General features: G+C 36.4%; 1 protein-coding gene across 1 annotated transcript in view; it reads right to left on the minus strand.

Annotated features, from left to right (window-relative positions):
* The window catches only part of CR1 (complement C3b/C4b receptor 1 (Knops blood group)), a 133,135-nt gene that overhangs the window by 11,266 nt on the left and 101,973 nt on the right, over nucleotides 1-19,896 (minus strand). The window contains 5 exon segments of the mRNA XM_053667902.1: nucleotides 1,541-1,732; nucleotides 4,717-4,893; nucleotides 5,839-6,066; nucleotides 11,807-11,892; nucleotides 19,276-19,375. Coding sequence (XP_053523877.1) covers nucleotides 1,541-1,732; nucleotides 4,717-4,893; nucleotides 5,839-6,066; nucleotides 11,807-11,892; nucleotides 19,276-19,375 — 783 coding nt within the window.

The following is a 19,896-nucleotide window of genomic DNA, read 5'->3' on the forward strand; positions in this document are numbered from 1 at the left end:
ATCTCTTAATCTAACCTCCAAACAGTGGAATTAAGCAAGCACTCAATAGTTGTTAATTTTTACAACCATCAATACCACCACAACTACCACTACTGCTACTTGTATGATAACACTATTAACTCTTTGTTAAATTTTACATATTTCTCATCTCTCTTCTGCTTTCTCATTTACTGTCCAAAATACATATATAAGCTGTAAGTTAAATTTGTTGACCTTTTATCATTTTCCCTATCATATCAAAAAGTTCAAAAAGTTGGCTTTCTTCTAGTAGTTTGGTAAGTATTCTTTAATTTTTATGTTAGCTTTTCCATGTTGACTTGTAAAACTTTAACTCCTTATTACATCTGTTACTTTTTGTAAGATATAAGAAAGTTTCTCAGGTTCTTTCAGTGCTACCTATATTATTTGATCATGTTTACCTTCCCTGTGGATTGATGATATCTCAACTATTATATTTCATTCATAAGATACTTTTACTGTTATTTATAATAACCCTTATTTTATTAATGTCAATCTAGTTTCACTTATAAAATAAGTATAATTCACTTAATATCTATTTTTGTTTCACATATATCTATTTATACTGGTTTTAGGTGATTCGTATACTGTGGCTTTATATTTTCTTTTAATATCTGGTAGGGTGGTCCCACAATCATGTGAATTTTTTGTCTTTCACATCTACATCTTCAGAATCCTCTAAAGGTATTCATTCAGTCAGGTAGGCAGGGAGCTTTTTGCTAAACTGGATGCAATTTGATATTAAGAGAGTTATAAGTTTATAATTGGGAATATTATTTGTAAATTAGATTAGCTAGCATATTTGAAGGTTTAACTATTAAACACATCTTGAAGAATCTTGGTGCTCACTATTACAAATAAGAATCATAAGAATGGATGGAAGAAGCCTAGCAGTAACTTAGATTAAGATAAGTTATTCATTGTTAATTTTGTTCATCAGCATTTTGATGTGTACAAGTTCAAGGTTTAGGATTCTTTATCTTACATTACCCTCTAGTTGCCAGCAGAGGGCTATTCTTCTCCAGAGCTCAAAATACATGATTTCTAAATCTGCTGAGTGCAGCTATGCCAGTTTACAATCTTGTAGCCTACACACCAGTGAGGGAGCTGAAACAGCTAGTCTCAGCAACTTGGAAGGTGCTTCCTGACTTTTTTTTTAAAAGATTTCTGAAAATATTCTTGAAGACTGGCTCTATTACTGATGTGCTTCTGACTTTTCAGGTCCCTGGGCTATAAACAAATCATTGCCGTGAGATGCATGCAACAATAAAGCGATGTAAATAAAAGGCTCAGAGGTTTCCCCCAGGAGAGATGAATAGGTTGAGAAGTGTGAGGAGAGCAAGGCTTGCCTGACTATTCATTGCTAAGGGTTTTTCGAGAAGAATTGGGGGCTTCTCTAGTGCACTGAGTTCTACCACATGCCATAAACATCACACCACATTCAATGACAGTATGAATAAATGGATGAACAGTACCATGGCTGAGAAGGACTTACAGTCCTTGCAATTGCTTTTGTACTCACGAAATGTACATGTGGCCAGAGGAGGGTCCCAGGTGTTATTCGCCTGGCACTGGCTCCAGGGACTGCCTTCCAGAGTATACCCATCTTCACACTCCAAGGTTACATTTTCTCTGTATTTAAATTCTTTGCTCATTTCCAACCCCTTCTGGATTCCATTCATAAACTGTGGGAGGCTACATTTTACCTCTGAAACTAGAAAAATCAGAAGGAAATTGATATTTTATTGATAACTGTTAGTAGTAACTGCCATAATGAAAAGCTCTATAACCTCAAACCTGTTTTCCCTTCAGCAAAGATCACTTATGTTTTCCATCAAGAAAAACTACATTCTCTCCCCCAATATGCCATGGTTTAAAGTGCTCTGACTTTGTTTTCTTAGGTAAAATAATTGAATGTGGAATGTGTTGTAAGTCACTTTTCATTATGAGCAACTCTGCAACTGGGAAGTTGTGGAGAGATTAGGAGTTAGGCTAACCATATTCTAGCCTGGATCCACTTGGCTCAGACCATATGGAAACAGGAATATCATATTAGCTCTCCCTAGGAATACAACAACAACTACTACTGCTTTTTTGCCTCTTGACTAAATGCCCATTTCTGGATCATTTCTATACACAGAATAAAGAGGTTAGAATAACATGATTCTGAATGTAAAGTACCAATTTTCTACTTAATTTACTTTATCTCATTTAGTTCAACCTTTACTTTGCTTTCTTTCTCAGACTAGCTAACATTTTCTTCAATTTAAGCAAAATCTGCTTTTCAGTTGTAAGGTCTGATTTTTTTCTTTATAAAGCCCAGCCAGGTAAAGTACTCTTTCCCACAGTATTGTCTGTGGTTTTTATACATCAGAATATTATAGTGGGTTTACTAAAAATAGACCTCTGGACCCCAACTCAAAATGTCAGAATCAGAGTTCTTTGGGATGCAGGTCAAAAAACTGTCTTTTAAACAAGGTTCCTGGTTGGTTTTGCTAATGCTAAAAAATGGAGAATGAATAAGCCATGTTCTGAGAGAACAGCTATTAAAACAAAATTTACTTGAATGAAAAGAAAGCAGCTTCCAGAAATATATATATATATAACTTATTTATTTTCAGAATGATTATACCATAGTCTTAATCTAAATAATAAATCATTAAACTATTACCTGAATCTTCATATTTCTTATGTAACTAAGGCAAGGAAAGGTGAGATTTTGGTTTCAGTAAAGCTACAGGAGCTTTGCAAGTGCCACCCATTCTGGCAAATAACCAGAACAGAGTCACTCACTATCATTTTGGTGGGCTTCTCCTTCCCTGTCTCTCAAACTGAGGGGCAGGATGCCCAAAAGGGTTTCTGAGACTTTTAGGCTGGGGTCAGAGAGCATAAATTTCTTGTAACCACAGCAGCCTCAAGACTAACTAGTCCTTAGTATTAGAAATATCTCATCTCTGCCCTTACATAGTATTTTGAAAATGAAAAGAATAGAAAAGAAACAGGAAAAGCAAAAATCACTTAACATGCTGCAAAGTGAAAAGAGCCACATTTCAAAGGAGACAGTATAGAGTGCAGTGTTTGAAAGTGGGGGCTGAGTTGGGGTCCAATCCTAGCACCACCGCTCCTGAGCTGTGGATCAAGATTGGATCAAGACTTGATCAAGCCTGGATCTCACTTCACCTCAAGTCCCTCCTCAGTGAGATAGCAAGAATACTAATCCCACCCCATCAGATTCTTCTGGAGACTAACACAACTCACTTTTGTAAAGATCTCATTATCATATGATTTTTAATTTCACATTTTGCAGCTTTTTAGAATATTGCCAACAAAGATTTTAAAGTCATATGTTATTTTGCAAACACAGGCAGAAATAATGGAAATAATTCCTGGGACTTGTTTCAGAGACTTGTTGTAAAAGTAAATAAACACCTTACATTTCGTATTGAAGATTAGAGTTGTTGCAAGTGTATTTTGGCAATATAATCTTTCTTAAAAGTAAGACAGGCAACTACTCAGCTAGCTGTTGGCTGTGTAGCCTGGCAAAGTAAGACAAGAGTCACGCAAGGTAACTATGCTATTCACTTAGCTTTTATTGAATGCAGATTCACTCAAAGTAGAACATCAACATACATTAATATCTCACTCACACCCTAACAATCTAAGAGGAATGTAACACACACACACACACACACACACACACACACACACACACACACACAGCAATTGATTTGGAATAATGATCCAAAGTCCCAGAGTCTGTCTGCAGGTCTGGGAGATAGCACAGTGGGTAAGGGAGACTTCAGCATTTTGCAAAGAAGAATCTCTGCAGCCAGGTGGGCAGCAAGGCAGAAGAACTCCTCAGACCAGCAGGGCAGAGCCTCTGGTGGCTGATGCAAGGGAGATCAGTGTGGCATGGAGCAGCACTTTGGTGTGTGGAGTTCAGCTGTCTTAGCAGTGGTCTGGAGCCTGCCTCACTTATACCTGAGAGTGGTATATTCCACCCTTCTGGTTCTCTTGATAAGTGTCTTGGCATGCATGATGGCAAGTGGGGAATTTCTTCAGGAGCCTGTATATGGATGGCCCCATTCTGCAGATATGACTGTTCTTATCATGTGTGCAGATATCTTGGGTGGGTCTCCTTGGTAAATGTATTAAGTATGACTTAGGTAGATTCCCTTTTGAACCAAAGTATCTCAGCTGACTGGTGCCATCTTGGTTGACATGAGTGATTCCATTTTGTTTTATATGCTTTATGCTATCTTGACCAAACCATTGCCATCTTATTGGTCCTGCATTTTACAGTAGTGAGACTCCATAGGCAGTAACAGCAGAACGAATTGCTCTTGGCCTCACTTGTATTGTCCTCACAGCGAAGTGCTTCTAGTCTCTTATTGACCTTCTGAGGGCATTTGTGAGGACCACCTGTGATCCTCTGAGATTCTTTAGAGCTGAAATATTTTATTAGGTAAAAGCTTGTAAAGCATTTTAAATTAGTGTTTGATGTCATTATATTACTAAAAACTCCATTGGTTCTTCCTACTTATTTGGTAGAGTTGAGGATCCTTGGGAAACCATCCTTCCCACTGTTTGTTCTACTTTTCTTTTTTTTTTTTTACTGATACTCATTTCACCATCTTCTCAGCCTTACTTGTTTCATACGTCAATGTTACATAAAATCCCATTAAGAATAAGAGATACCTTTACAATAATGGTCAGATTGGCTCCAGGTTCCCTCATGTGTACAGAAAATGTAGGCTTTTCCCACCAACAGGTAGCCTGGGTCACAAACGTAGTTGACACTCATCCCAGGAAGATATGGAGATGCATCCCCTCCAGCATAATGCCCATTGTGCATCCTGGGTGGGGGTGGGCATACTAAGAGCAAGAAAAGATTCAGTTAAACATAAAAGTATGAGCATGTCAGCATGTTTAATAATATATGTGACTATTAGAGCCACATGAAGACCCAGGCAGGCAGGTCGAAAGGCTCTACATGTCTGTGAATCAGTGGGAAGACTAATTCTGCTAACCCAGACCTCTCAGCCTTTACACAGAATCATGTGCTTTCTCTATGTGCAGATTGTACCAGCTGCAAGTACCACTGGGAGCTACAAATTACCAATTCAGTGCTGTCTGTCCTCACTGGAGGATGGAGCTTGTGTGGACAATCACAGGCACAAAGGAGCTTCTGAGGGCCAGGTGCTGTGATTTAAAGTTAGAAAAAGAAATGTGCTACAGAGGCCAAGAACACAACCATCCACTACCTTGCTCCAGGTCACTGAGTTCCCTTTACTAAAGGTGAGATGAAGGGTCAACAAATGCAGTAATGGGTTGAGTGTAACATTTAGATGTAATGAAAGAAGCTAAAATGCCTACTTTGGACATTTCTAATTATTTCTGTAGCATTATCAGCTCTGAAGTAAATTACTCCATTGATACGTACATTTTGGTCAGCACACCATCTATCTAGCATAAAAGCAAGTAGTAATAGAGATGGCATGGCCCAATATTTTCATTGGTGTTAGTTTTCATTGCTTTTAAAATGTTCTCTTTAAACTCTGGGTCTCACTGGTTCTCTCCACTCTCTGATCCCTTTTCTCCTCACCATCCTACATTCCTTACCCCAGCAGACAAGGTCATCAGACTACCACCAATTGGCACAGGAAAGACCTCCAAAACCATCTGTGATTTTCCTGGTAGGTACTTCTGTGTGTGATATTCACAACAAAGTCATGTTGAGATGTATAAATGACTGTCATGATAGAAATATGGAGGTCTTGCCCAGATACATTGATCCACTGGGGAGCAGTGTGCACTGACCAGTAGAACCAGTAAGTTCACAGCGAGGGGCAGGGCCACTCCAAATCCCGTTCCCGTGACTATCACTTGTGCAGTGGATGGTGCTCTCCCCAATGAGATTGAAAGTCTTCCCTCTGTCAGCATGGGAGTCACATGTATAAGATATTTCTTTTCCATAAGGAATGTTTCTCAGAGAAGTTCCTGTGTGGCTCCCATTAAGGATTGCCGGAGGATTTGGACAAAAGATTTCTAGACAGAAGACAAGAGCATTATGTGCCATTAGAGTTTCAGTCAAACTGTTAATACAATAATGGTACTCTGGGACTGTTATAAACACATTTCTTTCTATAAAAATAATAACTGAGGTGAATCAAACTTAACTAAGTAAAACATTTTCTGAAAAGAAACTAATGAAACTGAGACTTAAATAGCAGTTTTGCAAAAGTCCAAAAGTCCCTCCAGATAGCTAAGAATTTAATCAATTTGAAAAATAATTAATTTTTTTTGGCAACCATTTGATTTCCTACTTTATGACCTTCATTTAAAGATCTCCCTACCTGGCCATGGGTATCCACAAAGCCTCAGGTGGTTAGCCCACACCTTTTCCTACTCTGCCACCAGCTTTTTCTACACCAGTTTTTTTTTCCCCCACTGCAGCCCAACAACCACTTCAGGTAAAGAGAAACAAAAAACTTGCACTATAGTGCCTCCTTTTGGAAAGCAAAAACAAAAAAGAAAGAAAAGATTTCTAATTGCAAGTTTGTTGAAGTCTAATAGTCAAAATCAAAACCGAGAAAGGAGTGTTCTATTCAAAATGCCACAGCAGAGAAACAATTTGTTAAACATTGAAAAACATTGTAATATTGTGTCAAAAATAAAATTATAATTCTCCAGCAACCAAAAACAAAAGCATGGAATCTTTTGACCTAACTGATAGAAAATTCAAAGTAGCTGTTATACAGAGACTCAATGAGCTACAAGACAATTCACAAAGGCAATTCAACAAACTGAGGAATGAAATTCATGAACAGAAAGCATTCCTTACCACAGAAATTGAAATTTAAAACAAGAACCAAATGTGGAGATAAAAATTTGATGAGTTAATTGACAATAGATTAGAGAACTTAGAAAATAAGGCAGATTAGAGCAAAGACAGAACTAGTGACCTGGAATAGAGAAATTTAGAAATGACTCAGAAGAGGAAACAAAGTAAGATTTAAAAAGATAAAGAAACCTCATGAGAGTTATCAGATATGATGTAAAAAATACAAGAAAAATGGGCTTACCAAAAGGAGAAGAGAGAGAAAAGGGAGCAGAGTATATTAAGAGAAATAATAGCTGGTAACTGTCTAAACCTGGGGAAGGTATTTAACACACGCGAGGATAACAGGCCACACTATTATCTCATGGCAAAAAGAACTCAAAGTTACATTATAATAAAATTGTCAAAAATCAATGATAAAGAAAGAATTTTAAATGTAGTCAGAGAAAATAAGGAGGTAACCTACAAAGGAAACCCTTAAGCTTACTAGCAGATTTCTTAGCAGAAACTCTCCAGGCCGAGAAAGCATGGAATAGCAGACTCCAAGACAGGAAGATAAAAATTGCCAGCCAAGAATACTTTATCAGAGCAAAGTTAGCCTTCAAGTATTAAGGAGAAAGGCTTTGTTTGACAAACAAAAACTGAGGGAGTTAATTACCACAAAACTTGTCTTGCAGGAAATGCTGAAAAGAGTCTTTTTAGATGAAAGTAAAAGATGTTCATTAATAACATAAAAACAAACAGAAGTACACAATACTTTAGCACAGATAAAAATGTGTGTTAAACAATTATAGCATAAAGGCTTAAGTAAAGAACATTAAAATAGCTATACCTACCATACTTTCTCAACAAATTCACAGCACCAAAGAGGAAAATTATGATATCAAAAATAAAAATGGGAGGAATTAAAGGGTGGAACTCTTACAGGTAAATGAAGATAAGGTGCTATAAAAGAACTATATCTATGTAAGTTTTATGTAAATGGCATAATAATCATAGTGCAAAAATTTATAGTAGAGTCACAAAACATAAAAAAAGGAGACTGAGCAAATCACACTGGAAAAATACCACCTTACAAAGATAGACAGAAACAAAGGGAAAAAGGAACAATGAGATGCAAAACAACCAAAAGGCATATGACAAAAAGGCTATAGAAAGTCCTCACACATCAATAACCACTCTTATTAGAAATGGATCAAATTCACCACAAAAGGCACACAGGGGCTGGATAAATAAAAACAGGGGATTTGATGATATTCTGCCTAAAGAAAAGTCATTTCAGCTCTAACAACATACATGGGCTCAAAGTGAAGAGTTGGAAAGTGGAAACCAAAAGATAGCCAGCATAGCCACACTCATATCAGATAAATTAGACTTCAAGCCAGAAGTGATAATGAGAGAAAAAAGGTCATTATGTAATAACAAAACAGTCAGTACATCAAGAACATATAACAATCGTAAGTATGTATGCACCCTACAAAAGAGTATCAACATATATTAAGCAACTACTAACAGATCAAAAGGGAGAAGTAGACAACAACACAAAAATAGGAGGGGACTTCAACATCCCCTCTGTCGGCAATAGATAGATCATCCGAACAGAAAATTAACAAGGAAGTGCAGAAATTGAACCATACTCTAAAATAAATGGACTTATGTATATTTAAACAGATACATATTCCATTTACCAACAGCAGAATACATACTCTTCTCAAGTATGGATGGAACATTTTCTAGGGTAGATCATTTGTTAGGAAACAAAAAATATCTTAGCAAATTTTAAATTAAAATTATATAACTTTTTTCTGACCATATGGTATAAAATTAGATATCAAGAATATATAATCCAGAAGATCTATGCATATGTGGAAACCAAATAAGACAGTTTTAAGCAACCAATGGGCTGAAGAAGAAATCAAAAGAGAACCAAAAATCTATGTCAAAATTAAGAAAAATAGAAATACAGCATATCAAATGTTATGAGATGCAGAAAAAGCATTTCTGAGAGCAAAGTTTATAGTAGTGAATTGAAGTTAAGAAATTAAAAAGATCTCAAATAAAAATCCTAAATGTATACCTCAAGGAACTAGAGAAAGAACAAATTATGGCCAAAGTTAGCAGAAGAAAGGAAATAATAAAACTAGATCTAATTAAATGAAAAAGAATACAGAAAAACAATAGAATGGATCAACAAAGCTAAAAGCTGATTCTTAAAAAAGATTAAAAAAATTTGTAAGGTTTAGTGAGACTAAGAAAAAAAATGACTCAAATAAAAAAAATTAGAAATGAAAAAGGAGACATCACTACTGAAGCTATAGAAATATATAGAATCATAATGGACTACAATGAATAATGATTTGCTAACAAAGTAGGTAACCTAGAAGATATTAATGCATTTCTAGAAACATACAGCCTTCTAACAATCAAGAAGAAATAAAAAAATCTTGACAGACAAGCAAAGAGATTGGTTCGGTAATCAAAAACACCCAACAAAAAAACCTTAGGACAAGATGAATTCACTGATACATTCTATCAAACATTCAAAGAAGAATTAAATAATCATCAATCTTTTACAAAAAGTTGAGGAGAAAGGTATGTCTTCAAATTCATTTTGTAAGGCCAGCATTACAGTAATCTGATACCAAAGCTAGCTAAGGGCAGCATAAGAAAACTATAGACCAATAACCCCAATGAATATAGATGTAAAAATTGTCAGCAAATATTTGCAGACAAAATTCAAGTACACATACAAATAACTATACACCATGATCAAGTGGAATTTATCCTGTGATCCAAGGATCATTCAACATAGGCAAATCATAAATATAATACCTCACATTAATAAAGAGATATAAAAATTACATGACCATCTTAATAAATACAGAAAATATTTGACAAAGTGCAACATCCTTTCATAATAAAAACCCTCAGCATACTGGCTATAGAAGGAACATACCTAAGTATAATATAGACCACATACGACAAACCCACAGCTGATATCATACATTTTGGTGAAAAATCGAAACTTTTGTCTCTAAGACAAGGAACAAGTTAAAATTTCAACTCTCGTACCACTTGTATCCAATATAGTACTTGCAGTCCTGGCTAGAGTGATTATGCAAGACAAAGAAATAAAAGGCATTCAAATAGGGAAGGAAGAAGTAAAACTGTTATTATTTGTAGAAGATGTGATGATTCTGTATATAGAAAATACAAAAGGCTCAACCAAATAACTGTTAGAACTAACTAATCATTTCAGTAAACTTGCAGAATACAAAGTCAACCTCCAGAAATCAGTTATATTTCTACACACAGGTGTATTTATACACTCAGGATGAAACATCTGAGAAAGATATAAAGAAAACTATTCCATTTATAGTAGCATCAAAAATAATGAAATACTCAGGAATAAATTTAGCCAAGTAAGTGAAAGATCTAAATAATGAAAATAACAAGACTTTCCCCCCCCAATCAAAGAAGACATAAAAAAATTGGGAAGATATACCATGTTCATGGATGGGAGAATTACTCTAATGTTATTAAAATATCTATACTACCCAAAGACACTGATAGATTCAAAGCAATTGCCATCAAGATAGCAATGGCATTCTTCACAGAAGTAGAAAAAATATCCTAAATATTTTATGGAACCACAAAAGACCCTAAATAGCCAAAGCAATTCTGAGGGGAAAGGATAAAGCTGAAGGTATCACACTTACAGATTTCAGATTATACTACACAACAGCAGCAATAAAAATGGTATGATTCTGGCACAAAAACAAATAGACACATAAATCAATGTCACAGAATAGAGAGCCCAGAGTTAAATTACTGTTTGTATGGTAAGCTAATATTTGACAAGGTAGCCAAGAGCAACAGATGGGGAAAGAACAGTCTCTTCAAGAAATGCTGCTGGGAGAACTGAAGCAATGTATGCACAACAGTAAAATTGAATTCCTATTGTATACCACTCATGAAAATTAACTCAAAATGGATCAAAACCTTAAATATAAGAATAAAACTATAACAGTCCTGGAAGAAAATGTAGGAAAAGAGCTTCTCAACATTGGTCCTGGAAATGACTTATTGGATATGACACCAAAAGTACAAACATCAAAGCAAACATCAATGTATGTTACCTCATTAAACTTAAAAGCTTTTGCATAGCAGAAGAAACAATCAACAAACTGAAAAGACAATCTACAGAAAAAAACAACCTAGAGAAATATTTTGCAAACCATAGAATGGATAAGGTAATATCCAACATATATAATAAAGTTATACAACCCAACAACAACAAAATGCTTTGATTAAAAAATGGGCAGAAGTCCTAAATAGATATTTCTCCAAAAAGAACATCCAGTGGCCAAAGGGCACATGAAAAGATGCTCCACAGCCTTAACCTCCTGGAAAATGCAGTTTAAAACCACAAAGCAATGTCTTCTACCTATTAGAATGGCTGTCATCAAGAAGACAAGTGATAACAAGTGCTGGTGAGAACACTTATGCTCTGTTGGTGGCAATGTAAATCAATGCAACCACTATAGAAAACAGTATAAAGGTTGTTAAAAATTAAAAATAGAGAACCACTATATAATTCAGCAATTTTACTACTCAATATTTTGCCACCTAAAATGAAAACACTAACTTGAAAAGATACATGCACCCTATCATTCTCACTAGGATATTGACTTTTTCCTTCGACAGAGTTTACTATTAAAGTAGGAGAGTAGGACAATTTTACCTGAGTTCAAATCACCTACAGTTTCAGATAAATTACCTCCTAAGATTAAAAATGAAAACAAGAAAACCATGCAACACTTGACTTCAATTTTCAAATATCTGAGAGACTACACTGTGCAAGAAGGATTAGGTTTTTTTTTTGTAACTACAGGGTCAAATCAGTATCAACTGGAGGGAATTATCAGGAAAAATATTTCAACTCACTCTGGCAAACAGGTGCCTCCTTATCCCAAGTGACATTACTGCCTGAGAGGACACAAGCAGCAGATGGAGAGCCAAGAAGTCGATGTCTAGAAACAAAGAATGAAAAAGTATTATACTCCCCATACATTTCCCACTTAAGTCACCATGAGAAAATAATACCAGGAGGATTTTACAAATGACCGGACATATTAAAACATGGGGTATCTCAAGGATGAAACCCAATCTCCATCTGCAAATTAGTTCTCTATTTTTAAAAACATTTTATTTATTTATTTTTTAGATAGGGGAAAGGAGGATGAAAGAGAGGGAGAGAAACATCAATGTGTGGTTGCCTCTCATGCATCACCTACTAGAGACCTGGCCTGCAACCCAGGCATGTGCCCTAACTGGAAATTGAACCAGTGACCTTTTGCTTCACAGTCCAGTGCTCAATCCACTGAGCCACGCCAGCCAGGGTTGCAAATTAGTTCTCTATCCCTAAGAACAAACTTCAATCCTTACCTCTCTAATCCATCTTCATCTCTAGCCCCTAACAACTCACTGCAATAATCGTGTTGTCCATAATGGTACATTTTCACACTTATCTTTAAGGAACAGCAGAAAGATATGTAAGCCATGTGTACCTTTGTCGAGGCAGTTACGAGCTCCTTGAAGGCAGAAAATATGTCTTATGAAAATGTGCAATCTCTAGCCCTAGCCAAAAGACATTTAAGTTTGGGGTGCTCAAAAAACATTTGTTCATTGAAGTAATGAATGATAACTTTACCCTGAAAATTTAGTGAATGAGAGCCAGAGGAAACAGTTAATGATCTTCATACTTTAAAGATGAAAGGCAGGGGTACTCAGCCAATGAGCCATAAAACCATTCAAAGTAGGGCACAAATTCTGGAATATTTCATCATTATTTATTTTTTATTTATGATATCCCTATACTGTTACTGCAAGAAATGTCACAAAAGATACCCACAAAGCTAGTCAAGTGCTCTAAAGCACAGCAGGGCTAAACTGGATTAAATGAAAGCTAAGGTGTCTAATGCAATATCATGTAACAGGAAAATAGTTACTAGAATAGCTACGAAGTTTGCCTCTGGATTACTAAAAACACATGATCAGGGCAGTAATCATTTGTAGTAGAGACTGTTGGTATCTCCAGTATCTACCTTCATCTTAGTAATGGAACCCTATATTTTTAACTGGCCAATGCCCACCTTCAGTAAAAGCTTCATGTCTCAGCTTCCCTAACAACCAATGTAGCCACTTTCTTCCTAGAAGCATGTAAGTTGAATGTCTGAAAAGTGTCTCTATTCTTCCTCTTTCCTGTCTCAAGTTAGGACCAGGAGGTGAGACAGAGTGTGAAATGGAAAAACTCCAGGTTTCTGTGTATTGTGGAGCTTCCATATGAAGCCTAGACTGCCCATGGTTCTTAACCTGAGAGAGAAATTACTATCTTGTTTAAGTTCCTGTTGTTTTGTGTTGTGGACTGCTCTGCCTGATTTCAGGAATTGTAACTACCTCCCAAGGCAAAGGATGAGGGAGCAACCTCTGGAATGTGAGCCGAGGAGACAAAACTTGTCTCTGGTAGCAAATGCTGCCTCAGTTTCCTCTCCTTACCCCCAAAGCATGGATATGTTGATGACGGGTAAGTCTCCTCATGAGGAGCAACCTAAGCCAGACATGATCACTTGGGAAACCATCATGGAAGGACTTAGGGGGCTGCAACAAAGAGCAAGCAATAGATTCTTCCACCCCCTGGCTATGTGACATAGCCTCAGTCTCCAAGTCCTCTGGGAGAAGTGCTTCCTGGCTCTAAGCCACTTAAGTCTGAATACGTGATGGAGATAGGTGAAGCTCCTTGCCTTGCCAGAGGGGATTCCTGGGGAAAATCTGGCATCACAAAGAATTCTTCAAAATCCTGTGAAACCTGCTCTGATAATAGTGCTTTCCTTGATATGTTAAGGGTCCAAGCAGGAAACCCTAAACTGTCTGCAAAACTCCCTTCCTTGCAGACTCTGACTCAGACTAAACCCTCAGATTTCTATGAAATATTATCTGCTGTTTGATCCTTGCTGCCCTGTATTCCTGTGTATTACAACCCAATAAAAGCCCTTGGAGGAAGGGGCTCAAGGCCCTTTCCCTTTTGAGGGATTGGCCACCTCTCCTCCTCAAGCAGATCATGTCTTGGTAGTGTTTACTTTCATCTGTGGTGGACAGGGGTGGGGGGACTTGGGGGAAAAGTCTCCCCCAAGTTTTGTTTCTTTTCCTCTGTCTTTTACAGCTTAATTGAATCCTAACTGATATATCATCTCATCCCATAACACTGACATAAAGATGATGAGGACCATGTTGGTATAGCAAACACTGAATATATATTTTTAAATTGTATTTATTTATTTTTAGAGAGAGGAGAAAGGAGGGAGAAACAGAGGAAGAGAAACATCAATGTATGGCTGCCTCTCATGCATCCTGTACTGGAGATGTGGCCTGCAACCCAGGCACGTGCCCTGACTGGGAATTGAACCAGTGACCATTTGCTTCACAGTCCAGTGCTCAATCCACTGAGCTACATCAGCCAGGGTGAAAAAAAACCCTGATTATTTCTGTAGGCACTTCAAATCACTTTTATATTTAGATGGCAATTTAATTTAACTTATTGACGTCTTTAAAAGACTTTGTTTATTCTTAGAGAGAGGGAAAGGGAGGGACAAAGAGAGGGGCAGAAACATTGATATGAGAGAGAAACATCCATCTGTTGCCTTTTGCACACATATATACACACTCACACATTTTTTTTCTAAATTTATATATACCTTAAATGTCAAATGCCTCAATTATCCTTAGAAGGGAGAACTGGTTAAATTGGACACAAGCACCAATTCCACATCTGCAAAGTATAGATTCCCACCTAACCTTGTAAGGTTCAACCACCAGCCACCAGATTCCTCAACCTCGGCAGTATTCATGACTGCCGCTCTGATCAACACAAAGATACCAGACAGAGAGTGGAAAAGCAACCCACAGAACAGGAGAAAATACTTGCACCCTACTTGTCTAAGAAGGACTCAACATACAGAATATATAAAGGATTCCTGAAACTCAATAATAAAAATCAAACTCAACGAAAATAAGGGCAAAACACTTGAATAAATGATCCTCCAAAGATGGTATACAAATGGCCAATAAACACATGAAATAATACTGCCCATTAGTAGTCATTAGAGAAAACCAAATCAAACCCATTTTACACCTTCTAGGATAGCAATATAGCAATTTATAAAAAACAAGGAATATAAGTGTTGGCGAGGACATAGAAAAAATGGAAACCTTGTATATTGCCAGTGGGTATGTCAAATTGTGTAGCTGTGGTAGAAAATAGTTTGGTGATTCCCAAAAAAGTTAAACATAGAATTATCACATAATCCTGCAATCCCAATTGTAGCCAGATGTACATCTGAAAGATTAAAAACAGAGACTCAAACATACAAGTATATGGGTTCATTGCCTGTTCTACCTATTTTTAAGTACTTCCTGAAAAATTGTATTTTTCCTACAAAATGACACATTTCATGAGTACTTTCAATTCCATTATGATCTAGAGCAGCAGTCCCCAACATTTTTGGCACCATGGACCAGTTTTGTGGAAGATAATTTTTCCACAGACTGGAGTGGATGGGATGGTTTCAGGATGACTCAAGCACATTGCATTCAAGTTCACCTCCTGCTGTGTGGTCAAGTTTCTAACAGGCCCTGACAGGTACCTCTGTCCAGAGGTTGGGGACCATGATTGAGAAGATATAATACTTTATAAAGTGTGAATCCCTTCAGTTTCTGATTTTTATTTGTAGATTTGTTATCTTGTGAAATTACATTTGGCAAAGTTCTGTTCATTTAAACTGGCCACTTAGAAAAGGCTTGTTTTCGGATGTGTTTATCATTTCTATTGTTTCTATTTTTCCAATTCATTAATTTATTTTCTTTATTAAGTCCTTGGTTCAGCTGCCTTTAATTGTTTATGTTTTTAGTCATTTAAAAATATTTTGTTCATTTATTTGAATTTTTCTTATCAAATAACACAAATATTAAATATTTCTCTAAGAACAGTTTTGGCAAAAGAAATTTTCATGAGTAATATTTGCACCAGCATTAATAATGAATCTAAATAATGTACAGTTTACCACTGTAGGCTATTAATGCAGACTAGCAATACTCAAATTCTAAGGAAAGTCCATACTGTTTTCCACAGTGGCTGGAGCAGTCTGTAATCCCACCAACTGTGTACTAGGGTTCCTTTTTCTCCACAACCTCATCAGCACTTGCTGTTTGTTGATTTGTTTATGATGGCCATTCTGACTGTGGTGAAGAGGGATCTCATTGCGGTTTTAATTTTTATCTTTTTCATGGCTACTGATGCCAAGCATCATTTCATATGTCTCTGGCCCTCTATGTCCTCCTTGGAGAGGTGTCTGTTCGGGCTCTTAGCCTATTCTTTCATTGGGTTGCTTGTCTTCCTGGAGTGGAGTCATGCGAGTTCTTTATATATTTTGGAGATGAAACCTCTGTTCGAGGTATCATCGGTAAGTATGTTTTCCCATATGGTTGATTTCCTTTTCATTTTGCTGATGTTTTCTTTAACCATGCAGAAACTTTTTATTTTGATGAAGCCACATTCGTTTATTCTTTCCTTTATGTCCCTTGCTCTAGGGGACATATCAGTGAAAATATTGCCACATGGAATATCTGAGATTTTCCTGCCTATGTTCTCCTCTAGGACTTTTATTATGTTGCAACTTACATTAAGTCTTTTATCTATCTTGAGTTTATTTTTGTGTATGATGTAAGTTGGTGGTGGAGTAAGAATTCTGAAACACCAATTCAAAAGAACCTATGGAGCCCAGTGTGCACAGCAGCACAATTTATAATAGCCAAATGTTTCGAGCAACCTAAGTGCCCATACATGGACCAAAAATATATGGTACACTGTGATGGGGGTAAAGGTAGAAAACTGTACTTGAACAATAATTAAAAACAAACAAACAAACAAACAAAATCTATGGTACATTTACACAATGGAATACTATGCAGCAGAAAGAAAGAAGGAACTCCTACCCGTCGCAACAGCATGGATGAATCTGGAGAGCATTATGCTAAGTGAAATAAGTCAGGAACTGAAAGTCAAATACCATATGATCTCACCTATAAGTGGAACCTAATCAACAAAAGAAACAAGCAAGCAAATTATAACTAGACACATTGAAATAAAGAACAAACTGACAATAAGCAGAGGAGAGGTGAGAGGGGGATAATGGGGGGAAAGTGAGGAATGGTCATCAGGGCATATGTATAAAGGACACATGGACAAAGCCAAAGGGGGTAAGATTAAAGGTGGGTGGTGGGGATGGGTGGGGTGTGGGGAATGATGTGAGAAAATGGAGGCAATTGTACTTGAACGACAATAAAAAATTCTAACTTCATCCTCTGATATGTGTATTTGGGAAAATTCATTAATTCTTCTATCTCAGTTTTCTCTTCTGTAAATGGGACCTATATATAGTATTCACTTCTAATGTAATTTTAAAGCTTGAGTCAATTTTTTAAAAGCTGTAGGTAGAGTGCTTGGGGTGGCTGTACTCAATAATCATTCATTACTATTTTTCTATATGTAATCTGCAATCACTGTTCTAATTTTCTCTCTGACCAAAACCCAAAACTCTGTTTTAATTTCTTTGCTTATGAATTTCTAATATTATTGTATTATAATGTATATCTTCTAGTTAACACTATGTATTGTACTCACATAAAAGATGTCAAAACACATATAATATGGGAATATTATTTCTTTTTCATAAATATATCTAATTAGGATATATTTCAGGTTCTTGGTCATGTAAGACTATACTTCTGTGCTTTAACTGAGTACAGATATTTCATGGCACAGTATTTTCCCTCAGAGCACTATTTTTGCTATCTAGTGTGTGGAAGAAGCATTGATGATAGTATGTTTATTTTTTCTGTTTATTTTACCTCTGGGTAGTTGCAAGATTTTTTAAATATCTAATTTTCATACATTTTCTGCATGGAGGATGAGGGTCTCTTATTAATCTTGCATTTGTTTAGTAAGCCTTAAGATTTGAACAATCTAGTCTTTTTCTTTCTGACCTGGGAAAGTACCTTCCATTATGTGCTAAATGATACCTCACCTCTTTTTGCTTTTTAATTTTTTTCCTCATGTCTCAATGTATGTGAGAGTGCATACATGTGTGTTTATAATTTTCAGTGTGGCTCTTGGTTTATTCAGGAGAAGTTAATCCAGTTTTCACATCATTTGTTTGATTTCTTTTTCTTTTTCTTTAGAATTGAATCTCTTGATCACTGTTGCTTTTTTAGACTTCTGTGTATTTATTCATGTGTAAACCTTACTGATATCATATCATTAAATCTCACAAATGCCTCTTATTGTTTCATAGGTTCTGTGTTGTAAACACATATGAGAGTTTTCTAATATCCTGTTTTGGAGTTTATTCCTTTATTTATTGGAGTACACTGATTTGCTGAGGAATATTTTCTCTGATATCTTAGATTGCTCTCTTTTGTTCAATTACTGTATCTTCCTTCCCTTGTATGTCCTGATGTTTTTTTTTACTCATGAAAGAAAGAAAGCTCTATGATTTTTCACAAAGGGAGGTGAGAGGGATTGGTGAAGATATTATATGGAAAAGTATTAAAATCTCCAGACTTAGACAAAGTGAGCAGGGGGTGAGTGTTAACTTATCCTCATTTAATATTGCTGGACGACAGGTACAATGACTCTAGTAAAATAGGGCCGACACCAGGGTTGTTTTTGCAGAAAGATGTAATATACATGGCTACCTTTTATCTCTCTAAGTTTATTGTGGCAACTAAAAGTTAGTGCATTCTCTTTAATTACTCCCTCTAATTTGGGGTGATCACTTCTGCTCAGTTGCTATACCAAGGAAAAGCCAAACTGGATATAGTTTTTTTGTACCAAACAAGTAACTCCATTAGTGTCCGTCCCCTCTCTGTGTGTGTTTTAATACCTACATTTCCCTAGACTGCTGCTGCACAAGAATTACTCTTTCAACCCCTTCTTTAGGGTCCTCCAACTCAGCTCAAATACCTGCTGATCTCACTTATGAACGTTTGCAGGATTCTACAAGTATTTTTCATTTTACTGATTTACCAGGCTGGTCCTTTCTATCCAGTGGATAACTTGCCAGATTTCACATGTACTAGCTTTGGCAGGAGCATGGTGCCTTCCTTAGTTTGTTACCCAGACATGGATTGTTCCTGCTCTTTTAGACTCCTTTCATCATATTTATCTCTCTGAAGAAGTCCCAATGATTACTTTTTAAACTATAGAGGGCAATGGTCTAGTTTGCCTATCTTAAGACTGGGAGAGAGATTGGCATTGCTGTTTTGGAATTCATACTCCAGAGACAGTGCTCCAAACTCACCCTTCATTACAAGAATAATTAACTGTTGATCCAAACTGGGTATCTGTGTTTATATGTACCATGCCATTGATGGGTTCAGGTGGAGTTCCACATGATTTTCCTGTAAGAAAGAAACAGAATTTTAAACTAGGCATAGAATTCAATTTACATTTACTCTTAAGATTTAGACTGGAGTGTAGCATATTAAACAGCCTGTATATCTGTGATTTTTCCACAGAACTGCCACTTTGAGGAGACTCACTATATAACCTTAGAATCAAGCAGTTACAGAGCACTGCTTTTAAAATGACTACCCTGTATCTCCTAATACAAGTTAAGTATGGCAAAAGAATGGTTTTTATCCTACCAGCCTAAATCAAAGGCTTGATAATTTAGGATTTCCCTCCATCTTACTTACCAAAGCACAGTTCACTGAAACTCACATAATTTTCTTTTGTGTTCCTTTTTCATTCATGTTTCTAGCCCTCAAATGTAACCTCCAGTGAATGGAAAATTTCCCTCCAATTCCTTTTGTGTGAGTCTTTCCCATGAAATGAGTATCTTGTCAAGGTGCAGAATCCCAGACAATAAAAAGGGATGACTTACAAGTCCACCCTTCATTTAAATATTTGGGGCAAACTT

This window comes from Artibeus jamaicensis, unplaced genomic scaffold, assembly GCF_021234435.1.
Source record: "Artibeus jamaicensis isolate MK-2021 breed Jamaican fruit bat unplaced genomic scaffold, CSHL_Jam_final contig_475, whole genome shotgun sequence".
NCBI lineage: Eukaryota > Metazoa > Chordata > Mammalia > Chiroptera > Phyllostomidae > Artibeus > Artibeus jamaicensis.